This window comes from Globicephala melas, chromosome 14, assembly GCF_963455315.2.
Source record: "Globicephala melas chromosome 14, mGloMel1.2, whole genome shotgun sequence".
Taxonomy (NCBI): Eukaryota; Metazoa; Chordata; class Mammalia; order Artiodactyla; family Delphinidae; genus Globicephala; species Globicephala melas.
Window position 1 is genome coordinate 31363564 of NC_083327.1, and position 23675 is coordinate 31387238.

The following is a 23675-nucleotide window of genomic DNA, read 5'->3' on the forward strand; positions in this document are numbered from 1 at the left end:
TGTAATCTTACATGTGGTATGTGTTCAGTACATGCTAATGGTCATGCTAACAGATGGAGTTGATTGTTGAAGGCATTAAATTAGACCCTATGAAACTGACATTTTTGTAGATTAAAAAATGGCCATACTTCAGATCTCATTGTAAGGTGGTCCCCTCTTAGGAACCTCAAGGACACTGTTACAGTGGGGTCACAGTGTAGACGGCAAGGTCAAATTCCTTGGTGAGTTTCAGTCGATGGTCAGGGATGGCCATATTCATCAGTGACTAGTTTATAAGATGCTGAAATAACATCCACAACCATGGAGCTCGGGTCTCTTCAGCTATCCCACTGCCTACTGCCTACACAGACAAATATTTTATGTTCCACCTAAGTTAGCATGTTAAACTCACTGCATTTGAATGGTTACAGCACTGTTCTAGAGTCACAAGGGCACAACAAGAATGGACACCAGCACACTGTTTTGCCCACCCTTTTTAATAACATCAATAACATAGGCAAGCCTGTCTAGACTTTTGATGATCCATGTACTCTCCTTAAAGCTCTATTTCAAGGTGCTTTCCATATTGTTGATTCCTTCTGTCACTCTCCTTTGCCCTTGAGGCAGGCGTTTCTGGAAATTTCCACTCAGCAGGATGTAGAGGAAAGGGTTGATGCTGCTGCCGGCATAGCTGAGACAGATGGAGAGGTAATAGCCCATAGAGAAAGCCAGCGTGGGCTGCTCTGTCTGTAAGTTCACCAGTTGTATCATGTGATAGGGGACAGCACTCAGGATAAAGACCGCCACCAGCACCAGCACCGTCTTCGTCAGCTTCATCGCTCTCTGCCTTGGAACATTGGGATTGTAGCTGTAGCGGAAACATTTGGAGAGACAGGACACAAACAACCATAGAAATTATGGGACAACAATGTCCCAGAACTTTTTGGACAGTTCAGAATGGCTATGTAGTGAAATGTGAAGCTCATTTTTCTTCTTACTTATTTGGAGCACTGTGAAAATACTCTTTTTCAGCCCTGTGAAAAATTGCCTGAATTTTCCAAAGCTGGAACATTTCGAGAAACAAAATAAATTACATAGCAGTGAATTATAATCCAAAGTATCAAATAAAGATATATGAATCTGTACTGATATAAATGATTGAATAACATGGGAGAGAAGCGACAAACCTTCTTTACAGAAAAATTCCAAATAATATATGTAGATACTCCCCTTTCCAGGAGACACAGCTTAATTCTCACCCTCCTTTCCCTCTTGAGGGTGGGCTATACTTAATGACTCGTTTCCAAATAATGGAATAGAGAAAGTGATAAGTAGTCATTTTGAAGTGAAGAAACCTCGTAAACACTACCTTAACCTTAGAGTCTCATTGTGATATGTTATCAGACAAACCGAGACTGGGGGACATTCTACAGGATACCTGACCAGTACTCCTTAAGTACAGTACTTAAGACTACAAGGTTATGAAAAACAAGGAAAGAGTGAGAGAAACTGTCACAGACCAGAGGAGACTATGGCGATGTGTCAACTAAATGCAGTGTGGTCCCCTGGATTGAATCCTGGAGCAGAAAGAGGACTTTAATGGAAAAACCAGTGAAATCCAATATAGGGTAGAGTTTAGTTAATAGTGGTGTACTAATGCCATTATCTTTGTTTTGACAAATGCAACACGGTAAGATGTTAATGGGGAAACTGGCGTGAGGAGTGTATGGAAACTCTCTGTACTACTTATGCAAGTTTGATGTAAATTTAAAATTTTTCTAAAATAAAAAATTCTTAAATTTCCCAAATTTCATCATGTTATGTCATATTTAGACATTTACTAGAAATTTCTCTGGGACATGACAAGCAGATGAATAAGCCTGGGAAATGGCAGCTGAAAATCACTCTAAGATAATGATTCTTCTGCAGTTCATCAGAGTAGGCACCATCATTCCTCTAACTTATTGCATTTTTAGGGATAACTGGACCATATGAACTTTGTTTTATAAGATGCTCTTAGCATTTCTGAGAAAGGTGTTGGGAGCAAAGTGATCTGATTTGGAGAACTGTTTTAAACTGTTTTAAAAGGGTTCAAGCGTCCTCTCCAGCTGTCGATGTCGTAATATTCCATATGATTCCATTTCAACCTTCTCACCCGTGATACATTTAGAAGCTAATTTTTGTCTATAACTGTGGTTGCTTCTCTTTCCCATTCTAAATAGACCACTCTTTTTTTAAAAAAATATAATAGTGTTTATTTATTTTTACTTGTTGACAGTTTGCTTTATTTATTTATTTATGGCTGTGTTGGGTCTTCGTTTCCATGCGAGGGCTTTCTCTAGTTGTGGCAAGCGGGGGCCACTCTTCATCGCGGTGCGCAGGCCTCTCACTATCGCGGCCTCTCTTGTTGCGGAGCACAGGCTCCAGACGCGCAGGCTCAGTAATTGTGGCTCACGGGCTCAGTTGCTCCGCGGCATATGGGATCTTCCCAGACCAGGGCTCGAACCCATGTCCCCTGCATTGGCAGGCAGATTCTCAACCACTGCGCCACCAGGGAAGCCCTAGACCACTCTTTAATAATGTAATAATTCCAAAGAATTTAAAGAAATCAGAAAAAATGTCATGGGCCAATAGAACACCTAAACCTTTGGTACCAGGGTTTGCCACAAATTTTGACTAATGGTGGTTACATTTTTCACATATTCTTTTTTTTTAAATCTTCACAGTGTTACATATGGTGTGTGGGGAAACCCCGCAATCTTGTCTTCTCAAAAAAATACAGTAATTTATTCTAAAGACAAATTTTAATAATGATTTTTTAACCTAACATGTTGTATAATCACTGACTCATTTGAACAACCTGATATGTACAATTTCAAGTGGAAAATAATTTAGATTTATTCATATAGTTTTAGAGACAAGTATCATTAAAGGTCCTTCCTAACTTTATTGTCTTTAGGTAAGTCTTTGGTTTTATTTAGTCCTAATTAACCGTGTTCTAAGTATTCAAATATTAATGAGATCCTCCTCCCCACACTAAAAAAACCCCACAAAAATTAAAAGGTTATAAAATATACACAACATCTAGGATATTTACATATGTACACAACTCTGCAAAATGTACAAATAAAACATTTAAATAACAATGCTGATGACAAATACAAAATTATTCTTTAAACAGAGTCTTGAGTTCTGTTTACATTTTTATGAAACCATCACATCAGTGATTACAATATTTATCACTGAGAGATCCTCAAATAGCTGCTTCAGAACATGACTTATTTTCAGAAAATGCCTTATATAGACATTAATGCCCATATGTCTGAGCTTGGCATGTTTCAAGTGACTAATGCTTAAGCTTCTATTGTAGACATCTTAGATCTCTGAATTGTTCTTTTAACAAATAAAACAAAATAAGGCATACACTTACCATCTGGCAACCTTATTCTGTTGATACATCTCCCAGGTATAGCATAAAATTAAAATATAGCACACCAAAATCAAGGGCAAAGGGAAAAAGAAAGTTGTTATCGTCAAATACAGAGTATACTTGTAAAATGAGAGAGAAGACATGACTGTTACATTCAAAACGCTAGGGACTTCTACAGTTTATGATTCTGTGATTTTTCAGGGCCCAGAATAAAAGTGCTTGGGGGAAAAGTTAAGGCTCTCTGGGTACTTTCACATACAGAAGGTCTGCTTTTCATTATTCATAGACAACGACTCTTCTCTAGCCAGCTCTTCTCAGTAGCCAATGCTACTGAGTACTGCAGAGTGGGTGAAGGTGCGTATTATCATTATATTTAGTGTTATTAACAACAACAGGCGACAGGTGGCATTTGTTATGTAGTAGGCACTATTGAGGGTGCTCTACATATTTTAACCCATTGAATCTGTGCATCCCCAGGAGTACAATGCCATTAGCATCTTCATGTTACGGAGGAGGAAACTAAGGCACAGAGGGGTTGAGCGGCTTGCCCAAGGTTACTCAGCTAGTAGGTGGCAGAGGTGAGATTTGAACCCAGATACTCAGGCCAGCTCCAGAGCTCACGCTTGTAACTGAGACTCCAGATGGTCTCTCAAAGGGCACAGAAGAGGACCTGTTGTCAAATCAGCCGGTCATTTTCTCAGTGCTCCACCGGGGGGAACCCTTGGGTGGGCCAACTCTGTTTCTGCCCAGACACCGGGTATCCTCCTTCCGGGGCAAAACCCTTGTGTGGAAGAAGGCAGCTGGCATTGGGTGGGTGTGGACTGGGTGGCAGAGAGAGCGCTCCGGAGCCAGAGGGCCTCTGAACGTAGCACACTAGTCCCATCTCCGTTCACCGTAAGGACTTAATTCTGGCAGGAACAACAGAGGCCAGAACCTCAGAATATCCCTTACCATAACCAACCGAAAAGAGCAGAAACAGCTGTCGCTGCAATATAGTCTCTGCTTATGTGACACAGGCCAAAGTCATGTAGTCATATAGTGAGCTTCAGGTCCTGCTCTCCTTTCAGACTGGGTGCGGCCGGGTTAATTTATCAGCCCGCGGTGATTAACTATCATTTCACCTTTAGATGAGCTGACGCTTTCTGTCTGTGAGTGGAGCCACTGCTGTTGTGAGAAATAACGAATAAACAATCATGGTATCGACGTTGCACTCCTCTGGAGATTTTTTTGTTGCTGGATTCATAGCCTTGCTGGGCCTCTACCTCCATCCCTCTCAGACTGTGTCTATGTGATGCAGAAATGACTCATCTATTTGACAAGTGGTAGACTGGGAAAAAGGGATCTGCCAGACTGACTTGCCATAATGTATGTAAAAAGCACCTAGCACAGTACCTGGCCCTTAGCAGGTGATGGAAAAATCTTAGTCAGAGATTCTAATGCTGTGTTCAAAATTTCAATCAGAAAAATTTCGACTTAATTTTTCTTTTCAAATTAAAATGTAATAAATGACTGTGTTGGTTGCTGTATTAGTTTCCTAGAGCTGCTGTAACAAATTACCACACACTGGATGGCTTAAAACAACAGAAATTTACTGTCTCACAGTTCTGGAAGCTGGAAGTCTGAAATCAAGGTGTTGGCAGGGTTGGTTCCTTTTTGGGGTTTTGGGGAGGGAGTATGGGCTCCAGGACTTTTCTCCTAGCCTCTGGTGGCTTCTGGCAATCCTTGGTGTTCCTTGGCTTATAGACACGTCACTCCAGTCTTTGCCTCTGTCTTCACATGCATCCTCTCTGTGTCTCTTCAAATCTCCCTCTCCTTATCAGGAACCAATCATCGGATTTAGGGCCCACCCTAATCCAGTAAGACCTCTTCTCAACTTGATTATATCTGCAAAGACTATTTGTAAATAAGATCGTATTCACAAGCATTGAGAGTTAGACCTTGGATATATCTTTTCGAGGGACGCGACTCAACTAAACTCCAGCTGCATATTGATAAAGTGTGAGTCTCATAACTCCTAGACCCTTTTGGAAAGTCTGCCCCTCCCTTGGTTGCTGTGCTCCTAGTGAATCTGGCTGCCATGGATCTTTAAAATCCACATTTAAATATATTTGCACCCACTGAGGTTACATGATTAAACTCAGAATCTTCTTTGAAAGGTTACCCTCTCCTTAAAATCAAACTATCAACTTGCTGGTGGGAAGCAGAGAACTAAGTGGGGAGACCGGCCCGAAGAGGATCCCCAAGGACACTCTTCGCGGTTGCTCACGTGTTGACAAGGAGGATGAAGCACGTCAAGATTTAATTCAAGTCTATTCTTCTTCAGTTTTAACAACCTACCAGAGTACATCGTCAGGGGATGTTAAATCAAAGCACAACTCTCAACGCCGTCATTAAATCTGATGACCTTCGAGTAGACCCAGTCAGGCAACGCAAGAATAAAGGAAGCTGCCCAAAGGCCCAGATTGATGCAGCTTGTCTTGTACCTTGTTCTCCAACTCGTCAGTCTCGGTTGGACGAGAGCCAAGTACCTGCAAAGCCGGTTAAGAAGGGTTTGGGAACAATCAATAAAAGCACTGAGCTCCAAGGATGAAAGGTTCATGACAAGAGTAAATTATTAGTATTATTATCCTCCCTGAAGCACACCGCTATCAGGGTGAAAGAAAGTTATATTTTTTAAGAGCTGGCTGGTACCTGTAGAGAAAACAATTCTTGACCCCGTAAGTCTGAATAAACCACTCACTGATACACAGCTGTCACTTACATGAAGACCCTGAAAATGGTAAGATTCTGCTGTGCAAACTTTTTCTTTACAGAGGTGCTTCCCTTGCACAAGAGGCTCTGGAAAACTTTGTCTCTGAATGGGGATTTCTTCCAGGAAGGCAGGACAGGAGGGAGGGTGTACCAATGTGGGACAGGAGGGACAGTGGCTGATGTAGGACAGGAAGGAGGAAAGTGCATTGGCTGGTGGGAGAATCCCCAGCAGCATGAGATTCAGGCACCTGGGACAGACGTCTTACTCACATGGCTTTAGAGTTAGTTCCCCAGGCTCTTGGGGGCTTAGTTCACAGAAATCACAGTGAGAATTAACAAACGTGACTAGCAGACAATACAAATTCCTCAGGAAACGTAGGCTGGAGGGGGGTTGTGGACTAATTTCATGGGGAAGGGGTTCTCTCTTTTCTTTTTTTCTATTTTGATCCAGAAAAAAGGATAATCATTAATCAACCTTGAAATCCTGAATATCAAACATATTTGGTCCTCCAGCAAATCCAAGAATAATTGTTCAGACACAGCTGAAAGCTAAAGCATGAGAAAGAGAGCTCAGATCCAGAGGAGGTATTTGAGAAAGCACAGTTTGCTGGCAGTCAGGGGTGTAGGAAAGCAGCATTAGTAGACATTAAACAAATGTCAAATGTGGTCAATGGTCCTTTAATTTTCTCCAAGATTTTGTAGAGCTACTTAAGGAAGATTTATGAAAATGGAAAATTCTCCGTCTCCTTGTTCTTTCAATTTTGCACAAGAGGTAGGACGTTTTGCACTCACTTAGGGGACCCCTTGCCATGCAGGGACAGGCTTGTGACCCCGGGTGCCTCAGCCACCCCTCCTTCCCCACACTGCACCTGCGTTACCTGTCGCCAAGGAGAGAAAGCTCCCTTCCCTTCCTGCTGAGGAAGGGAATGAAGTAGTGATTGTACAGCAACCCTGCCATCATTCTGTCTGGGATTAAAGATGATGGAGTCATGGCATCAATCGGTTAGGGAATCTTCTCTCATCATCTCCCAACTGAAAACCCTTCAATGGCCTTTCTTTGTCTTTTAGATAAAATTCAGAATTCTCACCATGACCCTTGATGTCTTTCTCCCTCCGGCCCTCCCTGTCACTCAGGCTGAAGTTTGTGCCAGTCTCTCCCTGGCCTTCCTTCAAACTCTGTCTCTTTCAGCGTCAGGTACATGCTGTTCTACCCGCCTGGCAGGACGTGCCTCTCCTTCCTCCTGCTTCTACTCTGAGTCCCCATTTAGGTCTCCCTCTCAGAGAAGCTTCCCCTGACCACTCGCTCTATACGAGGGCCCATGACTATAAATGCGGATTGTGGGGCAACTCTACTTTTCCTTCTAGTAGGTATCATTGTGTGGAAATACACATTTACCCGTGTGTAATGTCTGTCTACACCTCTGGAATGGAAGCCCCATGAAGGCAGGAGCCTTGGCTATTAGTTTAATGCTGCTGTACCTCCTGTGTCTGGCATTGTTCCTGTCATACGGTCTGTGCTCAGTAAATATTTGGTAAATGAATGAATGGGGAATTTTGGCTCCTACTTACTGACTTTGTTGTTGTTCTAGAAAATTTACTAAAGAAAGTAACCACTAATGAAAGTCTAGGTAGCTTTCACCTAGAGGCAAATATTTTTCATATTTTGGATGTTTATAGAATTTTTTGGTATTGCTTTAAAGGTAGGAGCCCTCTCTTAAAATATTCCACACACTTGCAGTTATTAATTAATCAGAGAAAGAAAAATGAAAGAGTTATGGGAAACACTTGAGTTTTATGATCCATTAAATTGACAATTCAAATAAATGTATAAACAATAAGGCATACTGGTGGCACTGACATTAAGTGCTGGCATTACAGAGAAAACTTCATTTCTGTTTTACAGAATTATAGATTTTGTTGAATTTTTGTGAATTTAGTAGAGTTAGAACTGCAAGAAATGCCAGGGGCTGGGGGAAAGGTTCAGTTTTACAAAATCTTTATTTGTCTCTGGCCACGTGATCCTCTAAAGTGAGGGCAGGGAGAAGGATAAAGGCCTGAATGTCTTAATTTGAAAGTAAAATTTTAGCATTCTGTGTCCATAAGGTTAAAAGAAAAATACACACTATTCAGTTGTGTAAGATACACACACACACACACACACACACACTCAGAAAAAACCTGTGAACATTAGGAAATGTTCTGTGGTCTGTTCTAAGGCAGACAATGTGCTTTCACTTTATTTGCAGTAAGAGGTTTACCGAAGGGGTACAGTTTCCCCTCTTTAAAGAAAAAGCCGATACTCTCCTGCCTTCGTGGTATGTACATGGTATGAAGAAGCTTTTCTCCTTCTGAGAATGGGATCACGATGGTGAGGACTATACTTTAGGTTGCTTTTCTGCAGTGGTTCCTGCCCCGCGCAGGGCTCTGGTGTTGGAACCCTGGCAAGCTCACCAGGCTTTACTCCACACACCATCAGCATTGGTGGCATCAGCTGAACTAACCAGATCGACCTACCCGGCACGCAGATTAAAAAATGTGAAGCTAAGTATAAGTTGAGAAGTATACATATTTTGATAATACTTTTGTAGAAAAGCAGCAGGATATAAAAACTGCATTAAACGTTACCATCATTATTCACGTCTGAATAATAATGATCCAGGGAAGGATGTGTATGGACCCCGCTATTCCTTTGTTTATCCATCTGAAGAACTGCTCATCCCTTCCCGACCCCAAAGGCCCACTTGGAAGGGTAAGAGAGGCAGAGCTCAGGAAAGAGTCCTTGATGGACTCAGGGAAATTTAACACAGCCCTCAAGACTGACATTCACTCATTCATTCATCAGTAGTTTTTGAGCACCCGTGTGCCAGGCACTGTTACACAGACACTAGTGAGGTGACCAAAGACCCTGCCTTTGTGGAGTTTACATTTGATGATCAGGGAAGGCTAGACAAAAACAACACACATGCATATCTTTGTACACGAAATATATTAACATATGTAATATATTCGAAGCAAGGGAGAAAGAAAAAGTAGATCAGAGCAAGGGGGGCCAAGTGTGCTGGGTTGGGCTTGGGGTGGGAAGAAGGTGGATAGAGATTTCAAGTGGGTTGCTCTGTTGTGCTTTCTACTGTTGTCTTCAGGGCTTGTTTCTGTTTGGGGAATGCTGCTAAGAGCTGGTGTGGAGGTCCTGCCATCTGGGTGATGCAGGGCACATCCTAGCTTGCATGCTTCCTAAAGAAACCAGGTGGTGAGGTAGTTGCCAGCTACCTGCCATCTCCAGAGCTGGACAGCCTGCCTCTGAACTGGGCTCCATCACTCACTGGCTCCACAGGCTCTGGCCATCACCATTATCTCCTTGAATAACATTAGCTTACATGGGTGGAGAATCTGGCTTTGGCATGTTCTGGGATACGGTCCAACAAAGTTCTAACGATGTAAATGGCAGTATTTGCATTAACCAATCATAATGATGAGTATAAAGGATGGTCCTCCTGGTATTCTGACTTCTCTTCATAGCTGTTTAAGAGCCCACTACTCCACTGATTCCTTTAAGCTGCTAGGTGATAACAAGGGTGTGTGAGACATTGAACTTACCAGAAAGAGCCCTAGACAAGGAGTGAGGAGACCTACTTCAGTTCTCAGCTCTGCCACTGACTCTCTATGTGCCTTTAGCAAACCCCCTCGCTTCTCAGGACCTCTGCTTCCTTCTTGCAAGAATGATGGGTGGTGGTGGGGCATTCATTCTGGTCTCCAATATTTCATGATTTTATGGTCTTTTTTTTTTTACATCTCTATTGGAGTATAATTGCTTTACAATGGTGTGTTAGTTTCTGCTTTATAACAAAGTGAATCAGTTATACATATACATATGTTCCCATATCTCTTCCCTCTTGCGTCTCCCTCCCTCCCACCCTCCCTATCCCACCCCTCCAGGCGGTCTATGGTCTTTTTTTTTCTTGCAGTCAACTGTAAATAAAACTGAGATAGAAAAAATGATTGGGAAAAAGGAGATGTTTAGTGTTTTAAGTTTTCCATGAAAAAATTGACCTCTGTGAAAGTTGGAAAAATATTACCTGATCTGTCCTACAATGAAACAAACAAAGGAAGAGGAACTTTGCTATTACAAACCAGCACTGATGTTGCTTAAGTTGGGATGACCTTGGGGAAGCACAGGCATCTCTGAATTATGTTAATATATTTCATAGTCTCTTCACTTACCTGTCCACACTCATTACAGTCATGATGGCACTACAGGCAAACTGGTTGCAGGTATCCAGGGATGTGATGTTGGTGCAGAGAGGCCCCCCAAACACCCACTCTCCTCCCCGGGCCCACTGGTGAATAAGAAAAGGCATTCCCATGATGTGGACCAGATCAGCCACAGCCAGGTTGCAGATATAAATGTCAGGAATTGTTTTTTTTCCTGGACCTGAAAGAAATGGAGGGAAACCCGAGGATTGACATTGAAAGTACACGCCTTTAATTTATGCCATCTCTTACAGATTTTCAATTGCTAACATTATTTTAAAAGTTAAAAGGAAACCGTCACAACTGCACATATGAATGCTTGTGTATATTCAGACGTTTTGAACTATTTGATAACTAACTGCAGTGGTTTAAAAATATGTCCACAACTTCTTTGATATTGCTTTCAAGAGCGGGGGCTTAGGGCTTCCCTGGTGGCGCAGCGGTTGAGAGTCCGCCTGCCGATGCAGGGGACACGGGTTTGTGCTCCGGTCCGGGAAGATCCCACATGCCGCGGAGCAGCTGGGCCCGTGAGCCATGGCCGCTGAGCCTGCGCGTCCCGAGCCTGTGCTCCGCAACAGGAGAGGCCACAACAGTGATAGGCCCGTGTACTGCAAAAAAAAAAAAAAAAAAAAAGAGCGGGGGCCTAATTCCCTCCCTTTGAGTGTGGGTTGAACTTAGTAACTCACTACTAACAAATAGGATGTGGTGGAATTGACAGTGTGACATTCACAATTTGGACATAAAGGAATGGTGGAGTTTTCTCCTTGCTCTCTCTTGTATCACTTTCTCCGGGGGAAGCCAGGTGCCATCTTGTGAGGTTACTCAACAGCACCGTGAAGAGGTCCATGTGGAAAGGAACTGAGGCCTCCTGCCAACAACCAGTACCAACCTGCCAGACCTGTGAGTGAGCTCCCTTGCAGTAGATGCTCCAGACCTAGCCAAGCCTTTAGATAGTCCTCTAAAGATGGACAGACAGCTTGACTGCAACCTTTTGAGAGACCCTGAGCCAGAACAACCCAGCTAAGCTGCTCTTGGATTCCTGACCCTCAAAACTGTGTGAGAGGGACTTCCCTGGTGGCACAGTGGTTGGGAGTCCACCTACCAATGCAGGGGACACGGGTTCGAGCCCTGGTCCAGGAAGATCCTACATGCCGCAGAGCAGCTGAGCCCGTGCACCACAACTACTGAGCCTGCACACCTGGAGCCTGTGCACCGCAACAAAGGGGGGCCGCCACGATGAGAGGCCCGTGCACCGCAGCGAAGAGTGGCCTCGCTCGCTGCAACTGGGGAGGGCCCGCGTGCCGCAGCGAAGACCCAATGCAGCCAAAAATAAATAAATAAAAATTAAAAAAACAAACAAAAAACTGTGTGAGATAACAAATGTTGATTGTTTTAAGTCACTAAGTTCTGAAGTAATTTCTACATAGCAACAAATTATACCAACTCTAAACTCACTCAGGCAAAAGACTTTGTCTTTACCTAGCCCTAGCACCAAATATAGCTGAATAGGGAAAATAAATGTTTCCATCTTGCAATGTTTTTTTTCCCCCACTGAAGCTGTAAGTTCAAATCCTAACTGAGGCCATTGTTAAAACAATTTTCGACCATTACTTAGAAATATTCCAATAAAATTTAACTCAATAGAAAAGACTATTAATTAAGACCCTGAAATCCAGAGTGTGGAGTAGAAATCTGAAACGAGTGAATTGGTGGAGGGCACTGAGAAACATCTCCTGTCAAATGTTGGGGGAAGTGAAGGCAAAATAATTTTCTGAGAGCAGAAACTGAATTTAAAATTCAGTTACTCCCTATCTTCAAAGAGTTGGGGCATTCAGTAATAAACAGGTATCATCTTTATCTGGGAGATGCTATTTATTAATTCAACAAACGTTTTATTGAGCACCAATTATATGTCAGGCATAATATTGCGCTTTGGGCTGCAAAGCTAAATCACCTAGAAAGTCTAACATCAAGGAGCTTATAGTCTAGATGTGTAATAAATGATCACATTATAACGTGATGAAAGAAAGCTAGAGAAAGCACAAAGAGCGCATACAAATGGGCCTCTATCCCCTCCTCTGGGGGCAGTCGAGGCAGATTTCTTGGCAGAAGTGACATCTGTATTGAGGACAGATAAGAATTTAAGTAGCACATAAGAATTAGCCCTAAGATTGTGCCACAATTATTAGTTCACCCTGGATCCAGGTCTATTGCTCTGTTGTTTGGAAGCTAGTGTGTGTCTTCATTATTCAGGGACTGCAAATTCTACAGCCTGTGAACTTAATATTTAAGGCATCAAAGGCTCATGTGAGGCGTCAGTCAGGGCCAGGATATTTTACCCAGGCCATGGCAGCACACACTAGATGGGGGAGTTACTGTTGTGAGTCCTTATTCAGCAACCACACTTTGGGCATTGTTGATGCCACTAATACAGCAGGTTGGTTCCTTGTCCCCAGGACGTTGGTGGCTCATATCAGAAAGACCAAGAAGGAGAAGAGACTTGAGAAAAAAAACATGTCAACCAAAAGAGATGCTAAATGACTGTCCTTGGTCTCTAATCCTCGTCCTCACCAGACCATTGGGAGTAGGAGATGGAGAGGGCTCAGGGGAGAGGAACTGATATTAGAGGTCAGCTGGAAGGAGTTCCATGCTAAAAAACAAAAACAGAAGCAAAGGGACTTCTCTGGTGGTGCAGTGGTTAAGAATCCGCCTGCCAATGCAGGGGACACAGGTTCGAGCCCTGGTCCGGGAAGATCCCACATGCCGTGAAACAACTAAGTCCGTGCGCCACAACTACTGAGCCCGTGAGCCACAACTACCAAAGCCTGTGTGCCTAGAGCCCATGCTCCACAACAAGAGAAGCCACTGCAATGAGAAACCCGCTCACTGCAATGAAGAGTAACCCCTGTTCACCAGAGCTAGAGAAAGCCAGTGCATGACAACAAAGACCCAGCACAACCAAAAATAAATAAATAAAAATAAATTTAAAAACACAAAGCAAAAACACAATAATAAAAAACCCTATAAATCTTTGCCTATTAAGTAGATGTTATTTCCATTTGAATTGGGGTATAAACCACAAGTGGTTGCTTAGGTCCTAACTGCAGCAATTAGATCCATGGCCCTTGCTCTCCTCCAGGTAGGCACCCATCATTTACTGATAATGAATTATGGAAATTCCTTTGTTGAGGACAGTGCATGCCATTAACTGGAAATACAAAAGAATAAAATAAAAGTGTTTCTACATGATACTCTGTATAGCAAAAGAGAATTCTGAAGCCAATGATATATTTATCTGGGCATAAGGTACTAGGGTAATAAAACTAACACATTATATTTATTATTACTTTTTTAAACTGAAAGTGACTGCATAGAAATTAAAAATAATTAAATAGAAATGGTAAAATTTCTAACTATACCACTTGCATTCTTTTCTTAGGTCTAATTTATCTTCAGATTTCATGTTGCCAGACTTCATTAGATTTCTGTCTCTCATGAACCAAACACTAAAAAAAATATGTAAATCAGTGATCATTTCAGCTAACGTGTTTTTCATATGGTTAATATGGCCATATCTAAATGCTATGATAAATTAAGGTATACCACAATCCCATACAATAAATGATAGAGTTGTTACAAATCATACTTTGGAAGAATATTTAATCAAATGGGAAAATACTTACTAAGTAACAAAAAAAAAATCAACTATGTATGTAGTATGACCCCAAATTTATTTAGACATTTGTCTAAAAACATGCTGAAATAATATGTCACAGTAATCCCAGTGATTATCCACTTGGTAGTAGTAGTATGACTGATTGTGACTTTATTCTTTGTATTTTTTAATGTTTAAAAAGATTCTATTAAAAACATGTTTACCTTTTGCAATCAGAAACAGCGATATATGCAAGGGGTTAAATAAAACTAAAAATATATATATAACCCCACACAAGCAGGATGATTCCTTGCTGATCAGCCTACTCTCAAGCCCACTTTTCACCCTTCTGCACTTTGTTCCTAGGTCTTCTTGCCAACTGGCTTTTGTTTTGTTTTGGCCAATAGGAAGCACTATTGGAGGGAAATTGGAGGGTAAGATGAGAGAAGAGGCCAGGGTATTTCCTTCCCCTCTCTGCTGTTGGCATCTCTGGCGGTGGCTGCATCCCACCCATGGCTCCACCTTCCTCCTGCAGTTCCCGCTCCATGGTCCCAGATCCCACTGTGGCTACAGCTCCCACCAGGCAGCCCAAACTTCCAAGATCTGTAAAACCACTTTTTTTCCCTCCATTCAGCTCAGGGCCAGGAGAAGGGTGGTGGTGTTGGGGCAGAGAATGGTGGTAGGACATGGTAGTACCTTCCTAATTTTGTTTATCTCTGGGTTGCCTCATGAGTCCTTGTTTGGCATTTAACTCTAGTTAAATTATATTCCTATTGTGAGTGTAAAAATTAATAAACAGAAACCTCAATTAAAATGGAGTCAGGAGGCCAGAAGCGGGGAGCTCTCATGCCCTATGATAGCAGAGATCAACAGAAGAAAGACTTCTTGCCTGGCAGGAGCTTAGCCAATGAGAGACTGTCACCACTCAGCCAGTGACAAGCCACTATATTTTGAACTCTCAATTTCTCCAATGGACTCTGTTTACTACAGCCCTCCCAACTTCTTTTTCCCCCTCTGTAAAAGAATCCTCCTCTCTCTGTTGGTTGGCACTTGCATGTGGCTTGCCATAGTTGCAGATCCCCAATTGCAATACTTTGCTGATCTTGAGTAAACTAATTTATGCTTCAGAAATAACTGGTAGTTCATTTGTTTAAGGTCAGCATGAGGCAACACCAATGGATTAGTAGTGATTTCATAAAGCACTGTGCTGAGAAGAATTGTGAGTCATCACACAGGCGCTACTAAAGGACAGATCTGTGTGATTAGACATGACTGCCAAGGGTGGGAGAGTTTAGAGTAGAGTGACGTATTTGCCAACCCTGCTCTAGATACACAGTGTAAGATATATAAAGAGAACCTAATTGGAAATTCTAGTTTCATTTCTGTGCCCTCACTTATTGTGTCCTTGGGGAAGACATTCAACCCCTTTCTACTCCAGAGCTGTCTTGGTGCATTGGACCATAGCAACAAGGGTCTCCAATCAACTTTCCAGTTCATTTGAACAGATGTGACTGGGAGGTTTTGTAGCATCTAAAGCATAGGGTATGTGTACAGCAAGGGTGTGGGTCAACTCCAACTCCAGCTGGCACCCTGAGAATGGTATAGGGCTGGGTCAGAGGGAGCACTAAGCTGACTGGGAAAAAAGAAGAGGCCTTGTTCTAAGCATTTCCCATCTCTGTCTTAGCAACTGGTATTCCATCATTAGACCATTAGTATTCCTTCAGGAACACTCACTCTTCTTCCTGTAATCTCTGTATAAAATGTAGACACCATGGGGAGGGGTTAAAAAATAAGATGTTTCAGTAATTCATGATTTAGTGTAAATTAGTTGCCTTGACAGCCAGTTGAGGGCAGGGAATGAAAGAATGGGAACGTTTTGTTTATAGGGAGACAAGGCATCCTTTAGAGAGCCTCTGCCCACTCAAAGCCGTCTGTCAGTAGACAGGAGAAAGATATGTCCAAAACATGGGGGTGGGGGACTGACGGAGAGAAACATCATCGCCTTTATTGAAGGAGTTTCCCAGGACCCACTGTGGCCATGGACAATAGTTGAGTAATGGGGCTGAGTTCATAAGTCTCTCTCCCAAGAGCAAAAGGGGAAAATTTTACATTTTAATTGGCCCAGTTTTCCTCTTACATTTTAAAATCTGGCTTCCTTTAGACCTGCTGTGAATTTAAAGTATGACTGAGTAGTAATATCTGGCTTCACTACTTTATAGTCACCCTCCTAATGCACAAATCGATTCTTAAAAAAAAAAAAAGTCACATAGGACACCTTATTCTGGAAGCTCCACCTTCCGTAAATCTATTCTTTCATACATTTTTGTAGTCTTCCTTTGGCAAAGTCAGAAGTTAGTTCATTTCTTGCTTTCCAGCATCACTAATGATCTTACTATTGTTCTATTCATTCTCTTTTGATACAAGTATTTATCATAAATGGGAAAGTCCTAAATCTTCTTTAAATGCATCTAGTTCTCCTTATTTTTAGTGTAGTCTTCATAGTTTGAGCAATCTATATGTTAAGAAGGTAACAAATAAAAGATCATGGCATAGCCAGACTCATCAAGAAAAAAAGGGATAAAACTCAAATCAATAGTTAGGAATGAAAAAGGAGAAGTAACAACTGACACTGCAGAAATACAAAGGATCATGAGAGATTACTACAAGCAACTCTATGCCAATAAAATGGACAACCTGGAAGAAATGGACAAATTCTTAGAAATGCACAACCTGCTGAGACTGAACCAAGAAGAAATAGAAAATATGAACAGACCAATCACAAGCACTGAAATTGAAACTGTGATTAAAAATCTTCCAACAAACAAAAGCCCAGGACCAGATGGCTTCACAGGTGAATTCTATCAAACATTTAGAGAAGCGCTAACACCTATCCTTCTCAAACTCTTCCAAAATATAGCAGAGGGAGGAATACTCCCAAAGTTATTCTATGAGGCCACCATCACCCTGATACCAAAACCAGACAAAGATGTCACAAAGAAAGAAAACTACAGGTCAATATCACTAATGAACATAGATGCAAAAATCCTCAACAAAATACTAGCAAACAGAATCCAACAGCACATTAAAAGGATCATACACCATGATCAAGTGGGGTTTATTCCAGGAATGCAAGGATTCTTCAATATATGCAAATCAATCAACGTGATACACCATACTAACAAATTGAAGGAGAAAAACCATATGATCATCTCAATAGATGCAGAGAAAGCTTTCGACAAAATTCAACACCCATTTATGATAAAAACCCTGCAGAAAGTAGGCATAGAGGGAACTTTCCTCAACATAATAAAGGTCATATATGACAAACTCACAGCCAACATCATCGTCAATGGTGAAAAACTGAAACCATTTCCACTAAGATCAGGAACAAAACAAGACTGCCCACTCTCACCACTATTATTCAACATAGTTTTGGAAGTTTTAGCCACAGCAATCAGAGAAGAAAAAGAAATAAAAGGAATCCAAATCGGAAAAGAAGAAGTAAAGCTGTCACTGTTTGCAGATGACATGATACTCTACATAGAGAATCCTAAAGATGCTACCAGAAAACTACTAGAGCTAATCAATGAATTTGGTAAAGTAGCAGGATACAAAATTAATGCACAGAAATCTCTGGCATTTGTATACACTAATGATAAAAATATGAAAGTGAAATTAAGAAAACGCTCCCATTTACCAATGAAACAAAAAGAATAAAATATCTAGGAATAAACCTACCTAAGGAGACAAAAGACCTGTACGCAGAAAATTATAAGACACTGATGAAAGAAATTAAAGATGATACAAATAGATGGAGAGATATACCAGGTTCTTGGATAGGAAGAATCAACATTGTGAAAATGACTATACTACCCAAAGCAATCTACAGATTCAATGCAATCCTTATCAAACTACCACTGGCATTTTTCACAGAACTAGAACAAAAAATTTCACAATTTGTATGGAAACACAAAAGACCCCGAATAGCCAAAGCAATCTTGAGAATGAAAAGTGGAACTGGAGGAATCAGGCTCCCTGACTTCAGACTATACTACAGAGCTACAGTAATCAAGACAATATGGTACTGGCACAAAAACAGAAATATAGATCAATGGAACAGGATAGAAAGCCCAGAGATAAACCCACGCACATATGGTCACCTTATGTTTGATAAAGGAGGCAAGAATATACAATGGAGAAAAGACAGCCTCTTCAATAAGTGTTGCTGGGAAAACTGGACAGGTACATGTAAAAGTTTGAAATTAGAACACTTCCTAACTCCATACACAAAAATAAACTCAAAATGGATTAAAGACCTAAATGTAAGGCCAGACACTATCAAACTCAGAGGAAAACATAGGCAGAACACTCTATGACCTAAATCACAGCAAGATCCTTTTTGACCCCTCCTAGAGAAATGAAAATAAAAACAAAAATAAACAAATGGGACCTAATGAAACTTAAAGCTTTTGCACAGCAAAGGAAACCATAAACAAGACCAAAAGACAACCCTCAGAATGGGAGAAAATATTTTCAAATGAAGCAACTGACAAAGGATTAATCTCCAAGATTTACAAGCAGCTCATGCGGCTCAATAACAAAAAAACAAACAACCCAATCCAAAAATGGGCTGAAGACCTAAACAGACATTTCTCCAAAGAAGATATACAGATTGCTAACAAACACATGAAAGAATGCTCAACATCATTAATCATTAGAGAAATGCAAATCAAAACTACAATGAGATATCATCTCACACCGGTCAGAATGGCCATCATCAAAAAATCTGGAAACAATAAATGCTGGAGAGGGTGTGGAGAAAAGGGAACCCTCTTGAACTGTTGGTAGGAATGTAAATTGATACAGCCACTATGGAGAACAGTATGGAAGTTCCTTAAAAACTAAAAATAGAACTACCATATGACCCAGCAATCCCACTACTGGGCATATACCCTGAGAAAACCATAATTCAAAAAGAGTCATGTACCAAAATATTCATCGCAGCTGTATTTACAATAGCCAGGATATGGAAGCAACCTAAGTGTCCATCATCGGATGAATGGATAAAGAAGATGTGGCACATATATACAATGGAATATTACTCAGCCATAAAAAGAAACGAAATTGAGTTATTTGTAGTGAGGTGGATGGACCTTGAGTCTGTCATACAGAGTGAAGTAAGTCAGAAAGAGAAAAACAAATAATCTATGCTAACACATATATATGGAATCTAAGGGAAAAAAAAAAAAAGGTCATGGAGAACCTAGGGATAAGATGGGAATAAAGACACAGACCTACTAGAGAATGGACTTGAGGATATGGGGAGGGGGAAGGGTAAGCTGTGACAAAGTGAGAGAGTGGCATGGACGTATATACACTACCAGACGTAAAATGGATAGCTAGTGGGAAGTAGCCGCATAGCACAGGGAGATCAGCTCAGTGCTTTGTGACCGCCTGGAGGGGTGGGATAGGGAGGGTGGGAGGGAGGGAGACACAAGAGGGAAGAGATATGGGAACATACGTATATGTATAACTGATTCACTTTGTTATAAAGCAGAAACGAACACACCATTGTAAAGCAATTATACTCCAATAAAGATGTTAAAAAAATAAAAAGAAAAATAAAAGATCATGGCAAGGCATGATAAAAATATTAATATAAATTGTCTTACATTTTTTGGAGAGCAATTAAAAAAACTGTTAGATAAATTCCAAGCTGAAAAAAATTAAAACTAATTTACTTTCAAATACTTTTGAGAGATTAATAAATTTTTGAAGAGTAATTTGCAAAGAAAAATATCAACATTCTAGCAATAAAAATAAAAATTAAGTTGCTTCAGATGTTTTTTGAAAGATTAAAGGATTCATCTTAAAAGTTCCATTAACATATATCTTCTTACTTATTATCTATAAAATTGTAATGGTATGAAGAAGTAGCAGATTTTTTCACAATCATTGCAAATAAATTTGTCAGTATTATGGCTCAGGTTTTCTCTCTTTTTTTTTTTCCAGTTTAATGACTATTTGCTTTATGTTGAGAATCTGTCTCTGGGAATTATAGCTCAGTATTGACTTTTAGAAGAATTCACATTCCACATTTCTTTTTTTTTTTTCAAGCTTTGTCTCCATATGAGTGGGTGGAATCAGGCCATTGTCTATTGGTGTAACTTGAGGAGGACCAAGAAGTTTCTCTGGCTCCAGATATTTCAACAGCCTGTCACAGGGCCTGAATTTCACACTGACCAGTCTGCATATAAAAGGTGTCTGTAAAAATGCAACCATTTCTGGAGGGCTACACCTTCTAAGGACTTGGTTTCTCAACAGTGGGACCAAGGCTCTCAGGCATGAGGCACACTGCTTGTATCTTTAGGAGGGGACAGCAAAAATACTGAGGGGCAAGAGAGAAAGATGGAAGGAGAAGTGAGCAGGTGCAACAGACAAACAGGGTGAGCTGGAAACATTCCCAGGTCTCTGACTGTTAACTTTCTACTTCACATTATTGCCTCCTGAGGCTTTCTGAGAATATTTGATTACTTTCATCTCTGTTCCTGGAACTTGTTCTTTGAATCACCTTTTTTCATCCACTTGTTTTTAATATCTTGTATTATTTTTCAAATGAGTTAATGTATTTAAATCTTGTCTTCTCCAGTAAACCATGAACTTTTTAGAGTCAGATGCTACCATATTTCTTTGGTATTTGCATAACTCTTAGAATAGTTCTGGGCATGCAATAGGTGTTTAGTAATACATATTGAGTGGAACTGCTTCTAGTACTTACAAAATAATTTTAAATGCTTGATATTCACAAATGGTTTTACAGGACACAGTAAGGAATGTCTGAATTCATTAAGAGTAGAATTCCAGTATACCAAATAAATCTTCAATTATGAATGTCATAAAAAAATGCCATTGATACACTACACTTAACTACAGAGATAATGACAATAAAAAGTTGAGAAGCCAGCTGGGGAAAGTGACCAGTGATGAGCTTTCTCAGGGATAGTGAGTGTCATCCTGTCACTCTCCCGAGGGCTGCTCCTGCTTTTAATTGGTCCTGTGAGAATTCTTCCATCCACATGGTAACTCCAACCATCTTTCTAGTTTTGATGATTTGTTTGATGTTATTATTATGGAGGATATAGCCTGGAGTTTAGAATCATGGGATCTGAGTTCAAGTGCTAAGACTGTTACTTACCAGCTGTGTGATGCTAGACAAATTATTTTCTCTCCTGGGCCTCTTTCCTCAAATGAGTATTGCCATTTTGAGGAGTGAATGAGTTTACAACTGTGCTCTGTAAGTGTAATATGCTACACAAAAGTTTGTTTTAGTTATGTGTTAATATAATGCTGAAAACACTTTTTTGGTAGTAAGTTAGAATGTGTTTTATAATTTATAAATATGGACAAAAATCTTTTAAAATCGTGGCTGTAAGTATGATCGGAGACCAGGACAAATTTTTTTTAACACCTTATGTGTATTAAAACAAGTAAACCTTAAATGTGAAAATAATCAGGATAGCAAAGGTATCATGTAGTGATGGGGCATGTATACACTAACTCTAAATTCATTTTTGTCAAGCCAGTAGAGGACGAGTACAATGGTCCCTCAGTATCCATGAAGGATCGGTTCAGGACAGCTGCCCACCACCCATACCAACATCCACAGATGCTCAAGTTCCTTCTATAAAATGGTGTAGTGTTTGCACATAACCTATACACATTCTCCCTAATATTTTAAATCGTCTCTAGATTACTTATAATACCTAATACTATGTAAATACTCTGTAATTAGTTGCAAATACAATGGAAATGCTATGGAAATAGCTGCCAGGGCATGGTAAATTCAAGCTTTGCTTTTTGGAGCTTTCTGGAATTTTTTGCCACATATTTTTGACGATTGCTTGAAGCCTCAGATGTGGAACCCATGGAAACAGAGCCCATGGGTACTGAGAGCTGACTGTAATCTGTTCTTATGCTCCAAGTTAAACCTTAGGCTCTAGGTTTGAGGGGAAGCAGGAAATTAGCTGAATGAAGTGGGGGACATGAAGCAAAGGCGAGAGTTACTAGCGAGCAGGTGCCTCTCAGTTTGGCCCGCACTGGGTGGTCCATACTGAGGGGAGCAGCCCACCACGTATGACTGCCTGAATCTTTGGCAGTAGATCAGGTAGAGTATCTCTCTTGTCTAAGTGAGTACAAAAGACTCTCTTTTACCAGTCAGGCCAGGTCAGCCTCTTAGGGTAGCTCTTATTGCCGGAAGATAAAATGGTTGCCTTGCAGTTTCAGTTCTTGCCTGGGCTCCACTGCCAGAGATTCTGAGTTAATTGGTCTGGGGTGAAACTCTGTATTAGGATTTTTAAAAGCTCTGTGGTGATTCTTTTTTTTAATTTTTAAATATTTGTTTATTTTTGGCTGCATCAGGGGCATGTGGGATCTTTTGTTGCGATGTGCGGGCTTCTCTCTAGTTGCGGTGTGTGGGCTCAGTAGTTGTGGTGTGCGGGCTCAGTAGTTGTGGTGCACGGACTTAATTGCCCTGCGGCATGTGGGATCTTTGTTCCCCCACCAGGGATTGAACCCGCGTCCCCTGCATTGAAGGCAGATTTTCAGCCACTAGACCACAAGGGAAGTCCCTGTGGTGATTCTAATATGTAGCTAAAAATGAGAATCACTGCTCTAAAAATTCACTGACTCAACAGTAAGCACTGACATTTTGACGTCTGCGACTCAGATGTTACTTAATACATGATGAAAATATCTGTAGAACTTCTTTAATTACCTTAAGCAAATATTTCCAAAACCTGATTTCATTAAGAAAAATCCTACAGGGGGAAAAGGACTCATTGAAGGAGTATAGCATGTCCCTAAATTACAGAAGAGAAAAAGAAGCCCTTACCTTATTATAGTGAATACAATGAGGATGTTGCCAACCAGCCCCATTGAACAGATAATCCCAACCATGGAAGGGAGGATGGCTGTATCCACCATGCTGAGGGTTTGATAAGCAAACTCTGGATTCCAGGATTTGTTCAAAAGTTCAGCAGAGGTGTTACAACAGGGTGAGTGAAGTGAATTCATTGTTTATGAACTTCCAGAGGTTAAAGCTGTGAAGGAATAAGACGTGATTTATTTAATGAAAATTTGAGGCAATTCCTTCCATACAGATTTTCTTTCATTCAAAAAATATTTATTGGGGCTTTCTTTGCACCAAGAATTCATGCAACATAAGATTCCAGGGTGAGTATGATTGCTCCCTGTCCATATGATGTGACAGATTACTCAAATTATTGAACAGTATACTATGATAGTGTGCACATGTTCTCCACCTGATTGTAGTACACACTTCGAGCATAGCTAATACTTACTCAGTACACACCAGTCCTGGTTGTTTACAGCTGGCATCTGTTCTTACTGGCCTGCGTGTCTAGTCATATTAGCTAGCACCCCGACAATACTTAGGTTGTTAAGTATACCTTTTCTGTCTGCTATAAAGTGTATGGGGGACACCAACTATGATTGTTTAGGAATGCAGTGGGATAAGACTTCCTAAGATGATTCCTGGTCTGTCTTGAAGGATGAGGAAGAGTTAGATCAGGAAAGGACACTGTGTGAGGGAAA

The 23675-nt window shown here is 40.8% G+C and overlaps 1 protein-coding gene across 1 annotated transcript; it reads right to left on the reverse strand.

Annotated features, from left to right (window-relative positions):
- Nucleotides 1-543: 543 nt before the first annotated feature.
- On the reverse strand, nucleotides 544-23135 carry MCHR2 (melanin concentrating hormone receptor 2). Its single transcript, XM_030882963.2, is given in 7 exon segments — nucleotides 544-847; nucleotides 3410-3528; nucleotides 5743-5780; nucleotides 5783-5937; nucleotides 10379-10583; nucleotides 20826-20830; nucleotides 22954-23135. Coding segments are annotated over 7 exon segments (1008 nt in total).
- Nucleotides 23136-23675: the final 540 nt, after the last annotated feature.